Source organism: Corvus kubaryi, unplaced genomic scaffold, assembly GCF_017639235.1.
Source record: "Corvus kubaryi isolate FWS band 111438036 unplaced genomic scaffold, C.kubaryi_AGA036_p1.0 37334, whole genome shotgun sequence".
In the NCBI taxonomy this organism is placed as follows: Eukaryota; Metazoa; Chordata; class Aves; order Passeriformes; family Corvidae; genus Corvus; species Corvus kubaryi.
Genome location: NW_024581108.1, coordinates 25,604,737 through 25,626,913, shown reverse-complemented (window position 1 = coordinate 25,626,913; position 22,177 = coordinate 25,604,737). Strand labels below are relative to the sequence as shown.

Here is a 22,177-nt window from a genome sequence, read left to right as displayed (position 1 = left end):
GGGATCTCTCACTCTAAACTAAGTTTGAATGGTTTTTCCCTGCTCTGCCAGGCTCAAGGCACAGGAAATGTTTGCGCTGGGAGGTGATCTCATTTACAGGGGTGGAAATCAGGGATATTTTATCTAGAGTGGAGCAGGGCTGCTCTCATCTGAAACTCATAATTCTGTCATGTTGGAGGTGCTTTTGTCACGGCTGCAGCCGAATTTCCATTGTGAGCCTGAAATTTCCATCTTCTGGAATCTGCAGGCAGAGGACAATCGACAGAAAATGAGCATTTCCTCCGGGGCCTGAAGAGTATTGGTTCTGTTCCATTGAATTAAGTGGAATGGGATGGTTGGTGACCCCTGAGGGTCTTGCAAAAGGTGCCTTCAGCAGAGTCCAAAGGGTCTTTCAGGAACTTCCTATGTTACACAGCAACGCCAGACACAGAAGGAGGAAAAAATATAGGATAAAGCTAAAAAAAACCCCCATCCCCCCAAAAATCCTTAGGTTAAATGAAATGATAATGTACTGCAAAGGGAAACATTGTGGATGGCTGAACTCTGAGTCCGGAGTTCTTTGGGTCAGTGAGGTTCTCTGTCCCTGAGCCCTGCCCCAGCATCTCGTGCCCTTCCCAAGGCTCTGCTCTGGTGGCTCCAGCCCCATGACCTCCCTCAGCGGCACAAACCCACCCAGCTGGGAATGTCCAGGGAGCCCCAGGCTGCAAAAGGATCACAAAGCTTTCTGAAGGACAGGGATTATGGAGTTTTTGGAAGGAATGGGAATTCAGCCTGGGAATGTACCATGAGCTGGTGGCTGGGTCTGCCCTGGGGCCTTCCGGGGTTTTATGGGATTAAGGCAAATACAGGTGAAATGTGCTACTTTGGAAAGATGGGAATTACTTTAGAATGATCTGTTACATTAGAGTGATCTGAAATGGATGATATGACCATAAATGGGCTTTTATTTTTAATTGTTATTCCCTTTTTTAATGACAATTACTTCATCCAAGTGCAATTTCATTTGAACACTTCCCCAAAACTTTATTTTGGAATGAACTGCTGGAGTATTAAAGTCAGAACGTTTGGTTTATGGCCCTCTCCAGGGCTGGTTGCTTTTAAGTGCCCACTGTCCAGGCTCCATTATCCCTCTCGCAATGTCCCTTTCCCATCCTTTCCCATTTCATTACAGGCACTTGGGCTGCCCTGGGCCAACTGAGGCAGTAATTACTCTGTCACTCATTGCCACCATTTCACACCACAAGTGCTGCTGGAGCTCTGCCCCCCAGCCAGCAGTGTGAGATCTCACTGAGCTCTGTGCTGCCTGTCACCGTGAGCTCTGGCATTGCTGGGATTTATCTGAGCTTTTCCATTGGATTTATTTCCTCTTCCATAGCTTCAGCCCAACCGTTGTCAGGAGAAATAAAGGCACCCCCTGTTTGAAAGTTTAACTTTTGCTTGGAGCGTTGTTAACAAAGGAAATTAAACAGCTCTGAAGAACATTGGAGACAACCTCTGCAGCTCTTCCTCAGAGCATCCTCTTCCTCACCCCCCCAGGCTGAAAAGAGGTTCCCACCTGATGGTCTGGAACATCCTGGGTTTATCTTGAACACAGGGTTTAAATCTAAATATTTAATGAAGTCTTGCTAAGGAGGAGCAAACCCACTGATTTCCCTGCAATGAGGTTCCACAATTTTCAAGCATCCTTCTCTTCTGTTCCTATAAAACTGGGGACAAGACACTGCAAAAGCATTTGAAGGGTCCAGCTTTGGCACAGCAGGACTTTTAGGCATTAAAGCCTATCAGGAGTTCTGTTCAATGTAATCAATGACAACGGGGATCCATGTATGGAAAACCCATTTCTATAAAACCAGACTGGGAAGGAAGGGGGGATAAACCAAAAGGACACTTGGAACATCCTTCAGTGTCCCAGCTAAGGCCCTCTGACTGCGGGAAGGACCGAGGGCAGCGGCTTCCTTTTAGCCTGACTGCAGCTAATGGCTTCTGACACACGAAATGTCCTCCTGGAGACACCATAATCGGATAAAAACCTTTTGTCAAGTCCAGTCAGCGGTGAAAAAGTGAGACAAATGGAAACTGGGCTGAATTTCCAGGTTTCCTGAGGAGTCAGAGCTGCCCTGCAGCCTCCCTGGTCTGCGGATGGCGCTGTGGCACCCTCACAAGGCTTGTGAGCAATTCCAGAATCCAGCAATTCTTTAAAAGGAACAAAGATCTCATTCCAGGCCTCAGGGCTCCAAGGATTCATAATTTTACCATATTTGCAGTTAAAAGGCTCCTCAGTAGCAGCAAAATTTGTTCTGTGAGGTTGTTCAGTCATGGGGAGGAGAAGGCTCCAGGGAGAGCTCAGAGCCCCTGGCAGGGCCTGAAGGGGCTCCAGGAGAGCTGCAGAGGGACTGGGGACAAGGCATGGAGGGACAGGACACAGGGAATGGCTTCCCAGTGCCAGAGGGCAGGGATGGATGGGATATTGGGAAGGAATTGTTCCCTGGGAGGGTGGGGAGGCCCTGGCACAGGGTGCCCAGAGCAGCTGGGGCTGCCCCTGGATCCCTGGCAGTGCCCAAGGCCAGGCTGGACATTGGGGCTGGGAGCAGCCTGGGACAGTGGGAGGTGTCCCTGCCCATGGCAGGGGTGGCACTGGGTGGGATTTAGGGTCCCTCCCATCCCAAACCATTTCAGGATTCTCTAATAATAATTCACAACATGCCCTTAATACAGAGCATGTTCTTTCAGGGGTTGCTTTAAATGCTCTGCTTTTCATTTTTCTGTATCAGCCTCTTCCCACACTTCCCTTTCTCTTTGAAGAAGCTCCAGTGGTAGGAATGAAACTGGGCCAGGCACGAGTGAAACTGGAGCTGGAGTTCCAGGCAGAAGGAGCAGTAAGGAGGAGGACTTTGATAGAATATTTGCAGTAAAAGGAGCTGCACGCTTCATGCTCCATTTCCACAGTTAGTGCTGGGGAAGCTGATAACAGAGGGTTTGTTTTGTCTTTGCCTTCCTCCTGTGATGCAGACTCCTGCTATCTGCGGTGTGTGATGCTGCTCCTCACCCCGGCAGAAGGGAAGGAATTGTGGAGTGAGTTTGTCTATTCCTGCTTTTAAATTCCTGTCAGCCTGAGAGATGGGATTGTTACCCTGAGCAGTGCGAGGACCCTGATTTATATCCTGGTGCCAGATCTGCCTCAGCAAGCGCTGCTGCACGAGCTCTTGGCATGCCAGCCTCCTTCCTAACGCTGGCTGAATTATGTCCAGGCAGGAATATCCCACTTCTGGTGAGCAGCTCATGAATAACCCCATGAACAGGAACGGGGGGGAAGAGCTCATTAGGAAGAGGAAAGAGGAGAAATGCACAAACCTGAAGCACTTTAACAGCCTGGGACTCTGTCAGGGTCACTGAGTGTTTGGGCTCAGAGGAGGAGCGCCCTTGGCCTTGGAAGCAGCCAGAGGCTGTTCTGGAAAATGGGGAGCAGTGTCCTGGAAAGGCTCTGGGAATGCACAGGACCCTCAACCCCATCTCTGAGGATTTACGAGCTGGGAAAGAGGGGCTGGAGCATGTCCAGGGCAGGGAACGGAGCTGGGGACAGAGCTTGGCATTGCAAAGGTGATTTATCAAATTGGGAATGGCAATGGTGCATTTTCTCCCTAAACCCCTCCTCCAGAGTGTGAGGATGCGATTCTTCCATGGGAATTTATTCCATGGCACATCTTGGCTTGGATTTACGAGCTGGGAACTTGGAGAAGAAAAATGTTTTGTTCTCTGAGCTGTGTTGGGTTCGTGGTTCTGGGAGAACCACCAAGGCTGGGGATGGATCTGGTACAGCAGCTCCTCCTCACACTCCACACACGAGGAGCATTTCCTCATGTTCTGCACACACTCATCTGCTCTACACGTTCCTTCTTTATTTCCAAACCCCCACAGTTTAATTTTGGTTTTATAGCCTAAGAAAGGGTAAAGAGAGGATGATGACAATATCTGGTATTTGCAAGCAGCCAAATCCACCAGTTGGAAAGAGCAAAACCAAATGCCTGTCTTTAAAAAGAATGTATGGAGCTAATTTAGGAAAATTTCTGGAGACGACTGAAAAAACAACTGAGAAGTAAAGTGGCAGATTCATCCTGGAGGATTGAGCTGTAAGGAATTTGAAAGGCAGCTTTAAAGGATTGGGATCAAATGTTTTTCCTCCCTGGAAAATCTCCATTCGAAGGAGAGGATCTTTGATTGTACAGCTTTCCTAAAGGTGTAAAGAAAACTTTTCAGTTGTCCATCAAAAGGTTCCAGGTAGAAAATCCATGCTTCCCTTACCTGGGACTCCTGGCAGGGATGCAGGGGCACAGGAGGGGGCAGCTGGGGGGGACAGGCTCTGGTGCCAGGGAACAGGGACAGGACAAGGGGAAATGGCCTCAGGCTGGGCCAGGGCGGGTTTCAGCTGGAGAGTAGGAGAAGTTTTTCCTGGGAAGGGCTGTCCAGCCCTGGCACAGCTGAATCCCCATCCCTGGAGGGATTTCAAAGCCCTGTGGCTGTGGCACGTGGGGACATGGAGCAGTGGTGGCCTTGGCAGTGCTGGGAATGGTTGGACTCGATGGTCTGAGGGCTTTTCCACCCTGAAGGGTTCAGTGATTCCCTGATTTTCTCTCCCTTTCTCCTGGGTGCCTGAGATTGATGTGGTTGCCTTCAAACCCAACCGTGTAACATTCCGTGTTCGTTTCTGGGAGCAGATCTTGCAGGGAAGTGTTCTGAGGAGTTTCCTCGCAGGAGCCACACAATGCAAACTCCGTGACTGAAATTACGGGGGCTCGGTTCCTGCGTGTTGTAATTTGTGAGGCAGGAGCAAGGATAATAAATAGTACAAGATCTTTAGCTCCAGACGAGGAAACTACAGCAGAATGAAACCACACAGCATTGATTCGTAATACAATCCCATAATATGACTCCAACTCCTATTATACCTACTTATCACAGCTCTTTTATCCCAGCTATTCAGATAAAAGCTCAGGAATTTTTGCAGGCAGCACAGCACAGCCCCATGGGTACATTTTGAATGCTGTGCTCAAGGAGATGCACACACACAGTCTATTCTTGTACTGCACGTTTTGGCATCTTTTTTTTTTTTTCCCCCCACCTGATGTTTTGAACATTTCTCCCTTCAGGTTAATATGTTCATTTATAAGGAAAGGATTAAACAAAAATCTCACAAGAGAGACGTGAACTTGAATGTGAGTGTGCAGATTTGAATGGATAAAGAGGCACTTCAGGAGCTGGATAAAACCGGAGTGTTCCTAAGCCTCTGATTCCAAAACTGCCTCAAGGCCAGCGGTGCTGAAAACGTTGCAGGGAGCAGAATAAACAGCTAAATTTTGCTTACTTATAAAAAGCTTTGTAATACTAAAGGCTCAAGTAGAGAATTGTGAGTTATTCTGTTGACCCCCGTGGATTACTTGTTTTGTTGTCTTTAGGATTCAGAAATGTTCTTGTTTTATTTAGACTGAAATTTTAATCATCCCCTCTTTGCATTTAAAACATGGTATTATTTCCCCTTCTATCATCTGTAAGAGAAAACGGGGAAATTTCCTTAATAGTTGGCAGATTAGCTTTGTTATGTAAAACAGACCCTGGCAAAAGGAATTACAATTAACACAAGCGTTCCATTACACTTCAAAGCAGAGGCTTTGTTTTGTGTTCCCACTGAATTGGATGGAGTTAGCACGCTCAAATATTTTGCCCATAAATATTCCCAACTCCCGGGATGTGATAACAGCAATCTCTGAGTGGAACTTTCCTCGGCCCAGGTTTGAGATTTGAAAGCCTTTGCCCTGAGTCTCCTCCTGCATCTCTCTTTAATCCAGCCCCTTTCTGCAGAGAGTTTCTGTCCCACTAAAATACAAACTTCCCATTAAATGTGGCTTTAGTAGTTCTGCCTTTGCACTTCTCCCTGGCTTCCCGCAGGCAGGTGCAAAATTCCTCCATTTTGGGCAGAATTCCTGCGATGTCTTTTCCCAAGGTGTGCAGCCATCAAAGGCCTCTGGTTTGTGCTCAGGGGGTTCGGTGCCTTTGCCCCAGGAGCTGCCCCGTTCCTGACCCTCTCCCTGCAGTGCCTCTGTTCAGTTCCTCTCACCTCACTCTTCCTCTCTCATTCCCATTCCTGGTGGTGACAGGAGCACCCCGGGAATTCTGTGCCCAGCACATTGAGACACTTCCCCTGGTGCCCGAACGCTCCTGGAGCAACCTCCAGAGCTCGCTGTGGTTTCTGGCTTCATTTTCCAGGCTTTAAATCCCACCCCAGTCAGAGGCCGTGAGCTACGGCAAATTATTTCCTTCATAACTCTGCTCAGCACAGATACCCAGAGTCCTTTAGGAACAAGAAATCATTCCTTGTTCAAAGTTCCATTGATTTATGGAAACAAGCTGCTCCTGCTCACTCACAGGATGGGAAACAATCTCCAATACACATCCTGATATCTGTGAAATCTTGTGGAAATGGTTATTTATGTGCTGCGTGGTTTTCACCTCTTCATGGACGTATTTTGATTGGCTTTATTATTTGAGGGGATTTTTTGGGAATAATGTGATTGTGACATCATTTCCCTGTGAGGGTGGGCAGGCCCTGGCACAGGGTGCCCAGAGCAGCTGGGGCTGCCCCTGGATCCCTGGCAGTGCCCAAAGCCAGGCTGGACATTGGGGCTTGGAGCAGCCTGGGACAGTGGGAGGTGTCCCTGCCATGGCAGGGGTGGAACTGATGTGGGATCCCATGATTCTGTGATTTCCAGGGAGCTGTGTGATGCAGCAGGATGGTGCTCCCCTTCGGGTCAGTCTGGGCACACCAAAGGCTCTCAGGGCTGTTTCTGTGGCTCTCTCCTTATGGGTCACACTGACGTCCCAATGGAATTACTGGACAGGGGGTAACCAAGGACACCCATGGAGTTTAATCAGTCCCACTGAAGCTCCTGGCATTCTGCCACTGGCCCATGTCCCAAGGGAATCCTGGCCCCCATCAGTGCCTGGGTGAACAGAATATGCTCAGTGGCTTTTAACTTCCAATTACCATGAATTAATTGAGATGGTGATTGATTGATTGATTGATTGATTGATTTCTGGGTGCTGAGGCCATGGTGCCCCAGCACAGAGAAGCCCCTGCTGTCGTTCTCCCCTCCGATGGCAAGTGCTGCTCTGCAGGATCAAGGCAGAGTCATTAGCTGGGTACTGAGCTAATTAAGGGGGGTTTGGAGTGCTCAGCTCCAGCAGCCCCTTTCCCTGGAGCGAGCTGCCTGCTCTGGCTGCCTGTGATCCTTCTGCAGGTTTGATTTATCCCTTGTTATTGGAGTCTTTAATAGCCGGTGTGATTTATAGGGACAGGGCACAGGATCTGGGTCCGTTTTTCACTCCCCTTGGTCTCTGTGAGCGGGGCCATTCCGGGTGCCAGTCGGGCTGTGTCTGTCACCCGAACGGGGAGAGCAGGAACTGGATCTATTGCTGCCATTCCAAGGCTGAAAATATGGGAAAATTTTCTCCTGGCCCTTTCTCAGTCAAGTGAAGAGAGCAGCCTGAGAGGGAGCTGCTGTTCGTTCTCAAACACTCCTGGCCCGGAGATTGCGCTCGAGGCGTCTGAAGGGCTCGGACTCGTTAAAATCCCATTACCAGGACAGTGCTCCATGCAAAGGGCTGCTTTCCTTAATGAAAAGGGGCAGTGCGATCCCAGCAGCGTCTCAAGGCTGGGCTGGGCTGAGCACGTTGGGGAAGAAGCTAAAATCCCACTGCCTTTTCTGCAGAGAAGTCTTGTGGCTGCTGAGTGCTGCAGCAGAGGGCGAGAACAGAATTCTCCTGGAAGATGCTGTGTCTGGTCAGGCATCCAAAACTGCTGGGCAGGCAACAGTTTGATGTTAATTCGCTGTTAACTGTCTGTAGAATATGAATATTAATAACGCCATTAATCCCCATTAATACCAACAGCTCCCATGTCGTTGGAATGTCAGGAAGATTAAATCACACCACTCCCAACACATTTCCGTGGGATGGGGGCAGTTCTGCAGCAGCTCAGGAGGAGGAATTAATAATGTGGAAAGCAATTCTGAGTTTCAATGTTAGATAATCATTACTAATTTCTAGGCTCTGTAGTGAGAACAAAAGTAAATACTGAATAAATTCGTATCCACTGACTTAATCCAGGGAACAAGCCTTTCCTCCTTTGGACTGGGTCAAGGCATTGGAAACTTGCTCAGGATGTATTTGTGTTCAGTACAACCAGAGAACCATATTCCCGAGTCACATGGGATGTGAAGGGATAACAAGAGGCATCCCTCGATGCGTGGGAATTCCTTGGGGTGGTCCTGGGGATCTGACCTGTGCCAGAGCTTCAGGGATGAGCTGAGCTCAGGGGTGAGCTGAGCACGGGGCACTGGGGACACCTCCCTGCTGGGTCCCCCTCCTTCCTCTGAGCCTCCCATGGTGGTGCATCCTCCTCCTCCTCCTCTTGCTCCTCATCCTCGTCCTCCTTCTCTTCCTCCTCTATCCATGGAGGCCAGAGCCAAGGCAAAGCAGAAGTTTCCACGTGCAGAGACCAGAATTTCCTCTGGTCTGCCTCCACCAGGGCAAAGCAGGGAAAGATCAAATTAAATTCTGAGGAGCATCACAGAATCCCAGCCTGGGTTGGGTTGGGAGGGACCTTTAATCCCATCCAGTGCCACCCCTGCCATGGGCAGGGACACCTTCCACAGCCCAGGCTGCTCCAAGCCCCAGTGTCCAGCCTGGCCTGGGACACTGCCAGGGATGGGAAGTCCATTATCACATGAACTGGCACGATCCAGCCTCGAACCTCTGAAAACTGTCCCTGAATCCTGACAATTCTTTGGGTGGATGATGAACCCCAGTCTTTAGTTCTTAAAAAAACTCTGAACAGAAGACTCCAGGAAATGCACAAAAGAGAGCTTGGCTTTAACCTGTTAGGAAGAGGGAATCTCATAACCCATCGCACGGCAATGGGAGATGAATGAGCAACAGTTATTTTTAGTGCTGACCCCACCAAGACCAGGCTAATCCCCCTCTCAGAGAAGGAATCCCCCCCCATGGGAAGGCTCAGGCAGTGCATGGCAGTCACATCTCGATGCTGGAGTGCTGCAAACACAACTGGTCCTGACTTTCTGTACCCAAAATTAGAGACAGCCAGTCCAAACCGCTGCAAGGTGGGTGCACAGCTTGTTAAAAATATTACCGAGGGCATGGCTGTCAGTGATTCACTGTCCCGAGGGAAGGACGCTCTGAATGGGCCCGTGGTGATCCCAGAAGGGCTTAATAGGGCTTTCAGTGGATGAATGGGGTGATGTACTAGAGAATACATCTCTGTAATTTGCCAGTGACATCGAAGTGCGAGTGCTTGTGACAACAGGCTTCAAACCCCAAATGATGGATTTCAGAACGCTCTGGAATCAATGAGGGGAAATTCAATACAGGAGTCTCGGGGAGAAATCAAATACACAAATGAGGGGAACTACCCAGGCAGCAGCACTTGAGCAGAGCTGGAGTGGCCGTGTATTGAATCCAGGACAACACCACAGATCCTGCAGGGAAAGGGCAGCTAGAGATGCAGTGCTTGGGTTGGAAATGGTTGGTACCTTCCTCCCTTTTCTGTCTGATTCAACCAGAATGGGGAAGGTTCCATCCCTGTGGGCAGGGAATTCTCGCAGGGAATTCTCACAGGGAAAAGCAGCTGCTTCACAGTGGAAATCACATCGGGATCCGAGGGGCCATGAGGATGGTGGGGTCCCTTCCCTGGGCTCCTCAGTGTGGTGAGGAGAAAGGGACAGGGAAGGAGGTGACATCCAAGGGGGGTTGTGTGATTGAACTGAAGGTTCATAAAATCCCAGCATGGTTTGGGCTGGGAAGGACCTTAAAGCCCATCTCATCCCACTTTCCTCTGTCCCAGGCTGCTCCCAGCCCCAATGTCCAGCCTGGCCTTGGGCACTGCCAGGGATCCAGGGGCAGCCACAGCTGCTCTGGGCACCCTGTGCCAGGGCCTGCCCACCCTCCCAGGGAACAATTCCTTCCCAGGATCCCATCCAGCCCTGCCCTCTGGCAGTGGGAAGCCATTCCCTGTGTCCTGTCCCTCCATGCCTTGTCCCCAGTCCCTCTGCAGCTCTCCTGGAGCCCCTTTAGGCCCTGCCGGGGGCTCTGAGCTCTCCCTGGAGCCTTCTCCTCTCCAGGTGAGCACCCCCAGCTCTGCCAGCCTGGCTCCAGAGCAGAGGGGCTCCAGCCCTGGGCTCAGCTCTGCGGTGGAATTCCCTGAGGAGTTGGACTTGATGGTCCCTGGGGGTCCCTTCCAGCCCCAAATATTCCGTGGGTCTGTGCTCGCTGGGTGGGCGTGAATTGGGGCTGAGAGCGAAGGACGAGGATTTGCTCCTCACATCAGAGCAAAATGCTGAAAATGGGAAGTAAGCAGAGCCATATGGTTGGGATACAGAGAAGGGGGAGTGATGCAGCCAGAGAACTGTCAAGGGAAATTATTTTAATAACTGTCTAGGGAATACGATGTAAATCTGTCATTCAGCCTCGCTGGAGAGAGAATGAACCTGTAGAATTCTCCAAAAGGAAAAATGCAGAGTTACAAGAAATCATCTCGAATCATTACAGCTCTTTTATTTAGTCCCTGTGACAGCACAAGCAGCAACAGGTATATCACTGTTGACCTGTCACAACCCTCTAATATTCTCATTTTGCCTGTAAGGAGCAGTGATGAGGTTTTACCTCTAATTTTCTAGTCTAGAATTCTTTTCTTGGCACTTACTGTGTTGCAGAAATCCTTTAGTGAAAATCCCTTTGCCCACTTACGTTGGAATTTGTCTTTAAAAGATTTGTACATTCATACTCGAGTGCACAAATTCCTCCCGAGGGGCAGCACAGGGGAGATCCAGCCTCTGGGACAGGGACAGGAAGGGCTGGAGCTGTGCCAGGCAGGGCTAGGTTGGATTTTAGGGAAAGGTCCTTCCCCCAGAGGGTGGTGGGCACCCCAAGACTCCCCAGGGCTGCCAGAGCTCCAGAACCACAGGGTGGGATTGTTGGGGTGTCTGTGCAGGGCCAGGGGTTGGACTGGATGATCCTTGGGGGTGTCTCCAGCTCAGGATATTCCATAATTCTGTGATTTTCTGACTCTAAACTTGCACAGCCCCTTCAGCATTCAGCAGCCTGCACACCCTGGGTGCGGCTCTTGCTTTGTCTGTGAGGATAAAGAAAGGGAAATCCGAGTTTATTTGGAATTATTACATTTTATTGCTTTTCTGGCTGAGCAAACGATGGTGCTCTCGCTGTTGGTTGGAAATCGAACCTTGTAGGATTTAGGCTGTGGTCTGGAAGCAGGAACAGTGGGGTTTTAGGGGTATAATGTGTGTGTCCTTATGTAATAACAGCAGCTTATTGACGCCTTCTGGAGGAACAGGGCCAGTGTCACCCGAGGCTGATGGCACAGGAAGGAAGGAAGAGTTGGGATTGTTTTGGCAGCCTGGGGAAGGTGGAGGTGTTTGCTGGTGCCTCACTGATGGAACAGATCCATGTGCAGGGATATTTATGGGGTTTTGCTGGTACTTCATTCATCTCTTTCATTCTGCAGCTGCTTAATCACAGAGATCTTCAGGAGCTTCCTGGGACCAGGAGGTTTTTGAGGTTCTGACTGGTTTATTCAGATGTATTCAGGCTGTGTCTTAAGTGACAAATGTTTATCTTGTCCCACCCAGTTGTTCCTTTCTTACCTGGGGTAAACTCTTTTCTTCCTGTCTTGCCTAAGCGATCACCCTGCTGGTTATAAAGTGAATCCAGGGGAGCACTGGTTTTAACCAGATAAAATCTTGTATTATTTCAACCTCTGACTATTTCCATATTTATGATGATTCTGCTTTAGCCCCAATGTCCAGCCTGGCCTTGGGCACTGCCAGGGCTCCAGGGGCAGCCACAGCTGCTCTGGGCACCCTGTGCCAGGGCCTAGGAAATAATTAAATAACTCACCTCTTTCACGGCGATGAATGGAAAGCATCCCTGATTTTCCAGAGCCCTGTCCCACCCCTGTGTGTTAATGAGCTCCAACAATGGGGCTGCTCTTGGCCCAGGCCCTTCCCAGCCAGCAATCAGTGCCCAGCTGGGAGGGCTTTGGCTTCAGCCACCAGGAGGTTGCTTTCTTATTATTATTTTTGCCCTTTGTAACTTTTTGGCTCCATTTCCATGATTAAACCATTAGCAGAGCTGTGATTGCAGAGTGTTGCTGGCTGAAAGGGGCTTGTGGTGTGTCTGAAAGCTTTTCCAGGGAGAGGGAAAAGCTGAGCTGTGCCTCCTGCTCCTCGTGCTCTGTGGTCCAGGAATGTCCCACTGGGACAGCTCACCTGCCCTGTCGGGAGGAAAGGCCAGAAAGGCACAACCCACAGACACAAATGTCATCCCACTCGCACAGCATTCCCAAAGAGGACCATTCCTTTTCCACTCACACCCTGATAATGTTTATTCCGGGTGAGGAATCCTCCCTGAAGCTGGGCAGATTTAAGACAAATCTTCAGATTGGTCTAAAATAAACTGGCCACGGAAAACAGGTGAAAATAAAGTTCTGAACATCAACGCTATCCCATTAATTTATAGAGATTATGGTTATGCTGCCACGGCTATCAAAGAGGTAAAAGATTCATCCCAAACCTACAAAAGTGCCACTTTTGTGAGACCTTTTGTCACGCCTCAGCGCTGACATGAATTGGAAATAAATGAAGGCTCAAGATCAAACCATTTCTCTTCCCAGCCCACCCATCATTTATTTCCTCAGCCCCACTTTGCCAAAGCTGCTGCGTTTGAGACAAATTGTGTTTAATTAGGAGGAGGTGGAGACCTTTAGGCAACGCTCTTCAATCAAAGTGCCTCGAGGAACTAATCATGGAAATGCAAAAGCAAAAGGGTTCTGAGCTCTCCCCGCTGGTGACTGATTGTCAGAAGGGAGGAGGGTGTGTGCCAGCACAGGCTGGGGGCTCTGGCTTTCAAAGCTCTCCTGATTTAAAAGCTGTGTTCAAGACACTCTGGAAATGATGTTTGTGGTGGGGGCATTTAGGAAGTCAGTAAATATTGAGCTCATCTGAGTGTGAAATGAAAAAAAGGATAAAAAGTATAAAAACCAGTAAGTATTGATACATAATTTTACTACCCTAAATGCACAATTATCTTTTTTATGGTAGATACTTAGGGTGCAAGATGTTCAACTATACAAAGGAGTTTGTTGGAAATCATTTTTGGAGATGTTTAGGGTTGGTTTCAGTTTAAAATCGGGGATTTGGGGTGTGGCATTCAGTGCTCAGGGGATCAATGTTGTTTCCAGGGCTGAGAATGAAAACAGCGCCTGGGTTTGCCAAGGAGGGGGAGGATTTATTCTACAAGGCGTGGAGGGACAGGACACAGGGAATGGCTTCCCAGTGCCAGAGGGCAGGGCTGGATGGGATCTTGGGCAGGAATTGTTCCCTGGCACACCGGGCAGGCCCTGGCACAGGGTCCCCAGAGCAGCTGGGGCTGCCCCTGGATCCCTGGCAGTGCCCAAGGCCAGGCTGGACATTGGGGCTGGAGCAGCCTGGGACGGTGGGAGGTGTCCCTGCCATGGCAGGGGTGGCACTGGAAGGTTCTTCCAACCCAAACCAGTGTGGGATTCTGGGATTTTATGACATAAATAAATTGAGAACCTTGACAAAATTTGGGATCTTTCCACCCCTGCAGTGGTTCCCTGTTTCTGGGAGCAATCCAAGCAGCTCATTTATGGCAGTTCTGGATTTTGCAGCACTGGGCTTTGCTTCCCCACCCACCTGGCTGAGAATGAGCCTTGCAGAGTCCAACTTTTAGGGGGATCCTCTGCAATCCTGAGCTATTTTAACTATATTTAAATATTCCATTGCAACCTGCATTGGGTTTGGTTTTTTCCTTAAATTTTTCCTTTGATTAACTGTTGTGTTTTCTCCCTTTTTTTTTACCTCAAAGTGGTGGTTGGACTTGATGATCTTACAGGTCCTTTCCAACCTCAATGATTCCATAATTCCATTATTTGAGTGTCCTGGCTGTGTCTGGATTTTCAGGCACAAGTTGTCTTTGTCCTTCTGATCAAAATGGGAAGAAGAGGAGAAGGAAAGAACCGGAATTTAGGGTTTTCTTGCCACGTGGGTGCAGATGCTGACATTCCTGAGCACGGGAGGCAGAGGCTGGCTTGTGGCAGGGAATTTGGGTTCTAAGGCTCCCAGCTGCTGGGGGTGTGGTGAGTGCAAGCTGAGGACTCCCATGGATTCTCAATTAGTGGGAACGGAGCTCAGCCCTGCCTTTAATCACCCTCATAAGCACATTTTAATTTTTCGATGGATTTGTCATAAAAACTAATTATTATGTCCAAGCCATAAAAAGAACAGGAATCTATTTCCTGTGTCCTGTCAGTGATTTCCAGCTCTTCCCCATGTTAATGAGATCACTCTGCATGCGGGGAGAGCAGGAGGTGCTTTATCCTGTCCCCACAGAGAAAACAGGGGCTGCTTGCAGCCCTTCCATCAGCCAGCTCAGCCCACGAGGGTCCCCAGGGTGTCACTGCAGCACTGAGGGGTCAGGGGTGCAGGTGACGGCCACCCCCACGCGCTGTGGGCAGGTCCTGCTGCTCCAAGGGTGCGCTGGGGGAGGGAATTGTGGAATGGTGGAGGGTGTCAGCCCAGCCAGGACCTCCTGAGTCACATCCCTGACAAACAACTCCAAAATCCCCACCAACACACGGGGCTGAATTTAGCAAGGGGCCTCCACCTGCTTTGCAGCCACCCCGTAAATCCTGGAGCAAGGAGAGCTCAGGTCTCTCCTGAGCCTTCTTTTCTCACGGCTGAACATCCCCGGTTCTCTCAGCCTTCCTCTTGCAGCAGCTCCCCAGGCCTTTGGTCACACACCCTGTCCAAAAAGGGGAGGTTCGATGGAAAAACATTGTCCAAAAAGGGAAGGGTTTAATTTAAGAACGTTAAAAAAGAAAAAGCCAGATGACTGCAAAGCGCTTTTCATGTTGGACCCCCACACCAAATTTACTTGGGAGTTTAATTCCCCTTTCATCCTGGTTTATTATCTCATTTCTTTGGCCTTCCGTTAATCCATTTACTGAATAAATGTTTATTTGCTGCTTTATTTAATTTTTTCCCTGACCTTCACAGCTCCACGTGATCTGGGTGGGAGTTGTTGAAGAGGGGAGTAGCTCTGTGATGGGTTTAATGTGCACTCCAAGCTCAGCAGAGCAGGTTTTAAATGCTAAATCTGCTCCTAGATCAGAGTCTTCAGAGGTGTGGGAAGAAATACGGACACAAACCAAACATTTTTTAATTCTTAGTAAATATTAGCATTCCATCGTGATGCTGCACATATATTTGAGTCATAATTACTAAATTCCACAGATTTTAGAGATCTGAATGTAATGATCCCTATCAGCCAGTAAATAGCAGAAAAATTAGCAGCATACTGATACGGCAGAAATCCTGATTTGTCTCAAACTGTGAGGCTCCAGAAATACGATGGAAGCCAATTTCTATCCTGGGAAGGACCATCTTCCTAGGAAATCACTGACAATAATAACATCCACAATTTGCCATGAGCCCCAGATCAGATTGTATCACTTCTGTCATTTTACAGGATTACACTGTGCAGCAGGGCTGCAGTTTGTGCTTATTTGGGGTTATTTTAATTAATGGACCTCTCAGATTCATTTCTTTTCTAATTCTATTTTGGAAATGCATTAATGCTGTGACCTGCTCAGTGTCATTGTAACGAGACTTATAGACATCTTCAACGAGGTTTGATTTAATTTCCTCGCTGTAAAGCCCAGATTAAAGAAGAGCCCAGTCAATTAGGAACTGAACAAAGCTCGTACTTAAGAGGAAATCACTTAATCTGCATTCTGTACGTCTGGAAAATTCTCCACCTTCTACCATGTCACAGCTCCAATCTTCCCTTAGAAAGACTGGAAAATTCCTGATGAGGAGCCTCAGAACCCAGCAAAAGCCTGCACATTTCTTGTGGATCAGCCCATCCCAGCTTCAGCAAAACCTGGAGAGGGTTTGTGCCTGTCTGACAGCTGTGCTGGGTCTGGGGGTGGCCCCGGAGCTGCTCCAGGGCTGGAGCCCCTCTGCTCTGGAGCCAGGCTGGCAGAGCTGGGGGTGCTCACCTGGAGAGGAGAAGGCTCCAGGGAGAGCTCAGAACCCCTGGCAGGGCCTGAAGGGGCTCCAGGAGAGCTGCAGAGGGACTGGGGACAAGGCATGGAGGGACAGGACCCAGGGAATGGCTTCCCACTGCCAGAGGGCAGGGATGGATGGGATCTTGGGAAGGAATTGTTCCCTGGGAGGGTGGGCAGGCCCTGGCACAGGGTGCCCAGAGCAGCTGGGGCTGCCCCTGGATCCCTGGCAGTGCCCAAGGCCAGGCTGGACACTGGGGCTGGAGCAGCCTGGGGCAGTGGGAGGTGTCCCTGCCATGGCAGGGGTGGCACTGGATGGGCTTTAAGGTCCCCCCCAACCCAGCTGAACTCAGTCTGGGATTGCCCAGCTCCATGATCCAGCAGAGCCGGGCAGTGTTGGATGTTGTGTCCCTGTGGGTGCAGCCAGCTGGGACTGGGAACCCCCATCCCAGGGCTCCAAAAGCTGCAGGAGGAGAACTGAGGGTGTTGATTCATCAAATGCTCAGTGCTGGGATTCACAGGAAGGAGCACAAAATAGTGTTTGGAGGAGCAAATTCCTCCCGTGTGCCAAAAGCTGGAGTGTCCTGCCTGTGCCAACCCCTGGAGCAGTGACATCAGGAATGTGTGAAATGGAAGGAACTCCACAGCATCCTGGGGTGTTGGGGTCCCTCCCCCGCCGTGTAGCCCTGGGAGAGGGGCCCTGAGGGCACAGACACGGGGTTTCCCTGCCCCTGCTCAGCCTCGTTCCCATGGGTTGGTTTGTGTTCCCTGCGCGGGCAGAAGGACCCTTGGTCCCGTGACTGGAACAGTTCCTGGGCAGAGCTCCGGCCATGCGGCTGGAGAAATAAACATCTCTGAAACAGCTATCAAGAATCTGTCTGTCCATATATATTTCCTTTCCACGGGACTCCTGGTTTGGTATATGCGTGTTGCAGGATCCCCACTGCAACACTGGGGCTCCTTTCACAGCATCCTGGGGCTCCGGTCCCGGGGAGCAGGAGGGCTCAGGAATGTGCTGGAAGGGATTTTGCTGACTCCAGCTCCCAGTCAGAGCTGCAGGCGTGTTGGCACAGGTGGGTTGGACAAGGCATTAATTCCGGCCCGGAGGAAAGGGACAGTGGAGCTGCTGAGAGCAGCACCTGCTCTCCCCCCACTGTGCTCATTGCCTCGTTAGGAAATTGGGAAAAACAACCAAGGTAGCATTGTGAGGTGAGGATGCAGCCCAAAATCCTAAAGGTATTTGGGATTCTGGAGAAGAGGAACTGGGATCAGCCTTCCCCACACCTCCCCCTGAAGACAGAGTTTCTCTGCTAATTAAAAATGCTCCCCACAGGCTTTTCATGTCTTTGCTCACAAATGCAGAGGGACAAACACTGAGAATTCCCAGCTCGTTCCAGTCTCTGGGTCAGGGAAAGGGCTGGAGAACATCAGCAAGGGGAGATCCCAAAGCACTCAGCCCCAGCCTGTGCCCAGGGAAGAGCTCTGTGCTTTCCAGCCCCTGAAGGGAGGTACAGACACAGGTACGGGGTCAGGTGGAGGGATTTGGGCTGGGACACAGCAAAAGCAGGGAGGCATTGGGACAGAAAAGCTCCAGCTGGACAGGCACTTGGGTTAGGAGAATGGACAAGGCCCAAAGCAAGAGGAAAGAACAGAATAAATGTGCTTTAGTGAGCAGCTCGTACTCTCCAGGTGCACACCGAGTGGCTGCAACAGCATCATTATTTCTGAAAGTACCAGGAAAACTTAATTTTGTCTTCTTTGCAAAGTGTCAGGAGCAAGCTCAGCCTTCCCTTAAGCAGGAGCATCCGTCTTCCCGGGAGCTCTCCGGCAGCTCCTGCTTTGCACAAAGAGAGGAAATTGCTGCTCTTTGGTTGTAGTGTTTGGACTCCAGGGCTGAGTTCCTGCAGTGTGATGGAAAGGGCTGGGCTCACCTAAAGGAGGTTCTGCGGTTTTCCTTCAACCCCTGCCTGTGTTTTATCCCTGATGGTGACCCAGGTAGGTCAGCAGCTTCCCCTGACACCTCTCTCCCTGTCTCGTTGCAGTCTCTCCGAAGATATTCCGGATCTCCAGTGACATCACTGTGAACGAGGGGAGCAATGTCACCCTGGTGTGCCTGGCCATGGGGAAACCAGAGCCCTCCATCTCCTGGAGACACATCTCCCCCTCTGGTGAGTCCCTGGGGATTGGGGCGGCTCGGGGGTCACCAAAGGGTGTGTCCATCCAGACCTCTGGGAAACAAACGGGCTGAGGGTGGGGAAAACTGGGATGGTGCCATCACACAGGAGTAAGGAGTGGCATGTGGAAATGAGGGCATTAATTACCAGTTTAAAGAGCACCCTAAATGTGAATTTATATCTGTACATGTGTTGTAACAGTCATGGATCAAACAATTCCAGTTAAAACCCAAGCAAGGACAAAAGGAGGAACACACAGGGCTCTCTAGAAATGGGAAACACGAGAGTTAAACACAGGAACAGGTCACACAGTAGGTTTAATTTACTGTCGTTTCTTCCGCTGGTACAGGGTGGGATTGTTGGGCCGTCTGGGTTGGGAGTTGGACTCGTGATCCTGGTGGGTCCCTCCCTCAGGATATTCCAGCATTCCACACCACTGACCCATTATTTTTATTAGAATGGCTTTATGAATGAATTAAATTATATGTATGAAAAATTGTAAACAAAATGGCAACTCAAAGTATCACTGCTGTTTGATATTTCCATTTATCCCTTTGATTCCTCCCAACACACTGAAAGGAGAAGTTTTGGCTGACATTAGAGGCTTCTCTCCACTGCTGGCTTGGTGCAGGGCCACTGAAGCTGCTGCCTGTGGGCAAAGCAGGGGCTGTGGGGAGATCCCTGCTCTGGAAATGAGGGTGGGTTTGTGCCCCTGAGAGGAGCTGCTCCCTGTCCTGTCCCAGGCACTGCACTGGTGCTGTTGCTGGGACTCTGCAGTCAGAACGGGTTTGCAGTGAGGGATTTCTTTGCTCCCCCGACCTGGATAAATTCTGTGTAATTACAGGCAAGAAGGGTTCCGTGGGCTGTCACAGCCTCTCATAATCCTGAGGAACAGTTGGCTTTACAAAGCAAGATCTGGGAAAAAAACCCTCACTTTTGACCTTTAAAACAATGACAATGAATTCGGCTTGAAGTGTCCATCAAGGGACTGGAGGAAAAATTCAGTTGTAGCAGAAAATGGATTTTAACTAAATGTCAAATAAAATTTTATTAGAAACCACAGTGATACTTTGGAGTAATGGCTTAAAGCATTTGAGTGGCTGCAGAAAGGAGCTGGGGTGGTGTTCCTGGAGAGGGAAAAGGAGATCAGGAGAATTACTGCAGTCAGGCTGGAGCAGGGGCTGAGGGGGAGGCAGAGCATCCTCATCTGGAGTTCAGGCAAAATGAAGAGGTGGCACCTGGGGACGTGGTCAGGGGTAGCCTTGGCGGTGCTGGGGACTGGTTGGACTCCAGGGGCTCAGAGGGTGCTCAGAGGGTCTTTCCACCCTGAATGCCTCTGTGGAAATTACTGCAGGGACTCAGAAGGGCTTTTGGTGACCCCCCTGGTTGTGTTCCTTGCTCCAAGCCCCGTCCAGCCTGGCCTTGGACACTTCCAACCTCAGGGATCCTGGGATTCTGTGCCTTGGGACGTGCCCTGGGTGTCCCCTGCTGATTCACAGCCACAGCTGGGTCTGGAGAGGGAGAACACAGGATCTGAACAACTCCTTGCTCAGAAATGATGTCAAATGCGATGGGAGCAAGCCCGTAATTGACAGGGAATGTTCTGTGCCCAAATCCAGCAGGATGTTCCCATGGCCGTGCCACAGCAGCAGTTCGTGCTCGGGTGCAGACAGGTACAAATGGCACCACAGCCCTTCACAGAGCAAACACAGCCTGGGTCTATTAAAACACAAAATGCAAGCGAGCTGAAAAGGCCGGATTTCTGCAGCGGTTGATATTCCGTCTGCAGCGCCTCGCCTCCCTCTATGCATCAGCTTCATCTGCACTTTCCAATTTCTGCCCGTTCTCGCTGTAATTCCCAGCGACACTAATGAGGCTCCCAGGCAGGCAGCGCATCTCCAATCCAGCACTAAATTATATTAACGAAGCATATTTAGAATATTCGCAAATTGTTTGTCAAAGCTGCTGCTAAAAGATAAGGAACTGAAATCTCTGAATACAAATGACTCAATGTAGACTAATTCCAGGATATGATCATGATTTACATCAACACAGCCTCGACTCGCATGAGGTCGGATTCAATTTTTCTGAACAAGAGATAAATTGAACCTTTCGTAGGAATAAAAATAAAATGAATTTCAAGGTGATTTTTAAACTTAGTCCGTAAATTATTGGCCTGGAATCTTTATTGTGCATGTTTAACTTGCAGTCATTATGTAAATGCTTTCCTTATATAAATATTCATTACACAGCCCCATTATGTAAATCCAGCAAATCTCCCCACTCAGCGTAACAGGTCGGGCTGCGGGTTGTAATCTCCAAATCTGTATTGTGGAAATGTCACCCGAATAAATTGCAGGTATTACTTATTTTGTTCTGACATTTCTGAGCAAAGAGCAGCATCGATACTTTAGGAATGAAGGCAGAATGTTCAAGGATGAACTTCTGCCGGGGACCCCACTGCAGCGTTAGCTCTGCTGTGTCCCACCAACGCCTGGGCACAGCTCTGCTGGCAGCAGCAGCAACAGACACTCAGAAACCTTCTGATAAAATGTTCCTCCTTGCCAAAATTCAGGTGCCGTGCATCAAAATTGTTTTCCGCTTGGGTTTTGACAGAAGTTTCCCAAGGGGAGCTCCCACAGCTGTGGAAGGGATGGGATGGGATGGGATGGGATGGGATGGGATGGGATGCTCAGGGGATGCAGCGACAGCACACGGGGCAGTGGATTTGAGGTGAAGGAGGGTCAGTTTGGATCAGAGATCAGGATGGAATTCTTCCCTGGGAGACCCTGGCACAGGGTGCCCAGAGCAGCTGGGGCTGCCCCTGGATCCCTGGCAGTGCCCAAGGCCAGGCTGGACATTGGGGCTGGGAGCAGCCTGGGACAGTGGGAGGTGTCCCTGCCCATGGCTGGGGTGGTACTGAGTGGGCTTTAAGGTTCCTCCCAACCCAAACCATGCCAGGATTCTGGGATCCCTGGTTACTTCCAGTTTGATATTTTCCAGTTCTTCCCTGCTCTTTTCCCTTTTTCTCACAGTTTTATCTCCATCATTCCGGGTCAGCTATTTTCCCAAAACAGGAGGATGACCTGGATGTAGGGATACATCTGCATTTGGAGGAGCAGGGCTCCAGAAACTGCGAATAAAGGCAGATTTTCCCATGTGGAATGGAGTGGAAGGCAGATCCCTGGCACCAGGACACTCGGCGTTCATTCCATCCTGATTCCAGAGAAGGGTGACACTGAAACACTTCCAGTATAACCCAACAAAAAAACACCAAAAAAGCCCTGTAAAAACTGTCTAGCATGTGCAAAAGAACTGATTTTTCCCCACCACAGAGAAACACAGTGTTGGTGTTACACTGAGCCAGAAATTAGGCTGGGTTTAGACTCAACACATCCACGTAGTGACTCCTGTCCCTCTCCAGCACATTCCCTCTGCCACAGGCATGTGTGCAGGGGTGGGATGGGACTGCAGGGACTCCAGCGCCCATCCCTGTGCTCCTGGGCAGCCCTAAAGCTCTGGACATGAATTGCACTCCTGGATCAGCAGCTCAGCCTCAGCCCCACGATGGATTGGTGCAATCCATGTCCCGAGCACTCCGGAGCACAGGAAGGAGCCTCAGAGCTGATTCCATTCCATTGCGGACAAAAGGCAGCGCCTGGGCAGGCAGGACCCTTCCCAGTCCCACCAGTGCAGAACATTCCTGTTCTCTGAGGGAGAAACAAAGAGGGATTTATAAAATTCTCCCCAAATGCCAAGAAACAAACACAGCTCAATCTGAGGCAGAGATTCGGCTCCTCCTGCCCAAGAGCTGCCGCCTCTGCGATGGAGCCAC

At 50.0% G+C, this 22,177-nt stretch overlaps 1 protein-coding gene across 5 annotated transcripts in view; it reads left to right on the top strand.

The window, feature by feature from the left end:
- The window catches only part of NEGR1 (neuronal growth regulator 1), a 192,322-nt gene that overhangs the window by 95,027 nt on the left and 75,118 nt on the right, over positions 1–22,177 (top strand). For all 5 annotated transcript variants that reach the window (XM_042030999.1, XM_042030997.1, XM_042031001.1 and 2 more), the window contains exon 3: positions 18,211–18,336. In XM_042030999.1, coding sequence (XP_041886933.1) covers positions 18,211–18,336 — 126 coding nt within the window. The remainder of the gene's footprint in view (positions 1–18,210; positions 18,337–22,177) is intronic.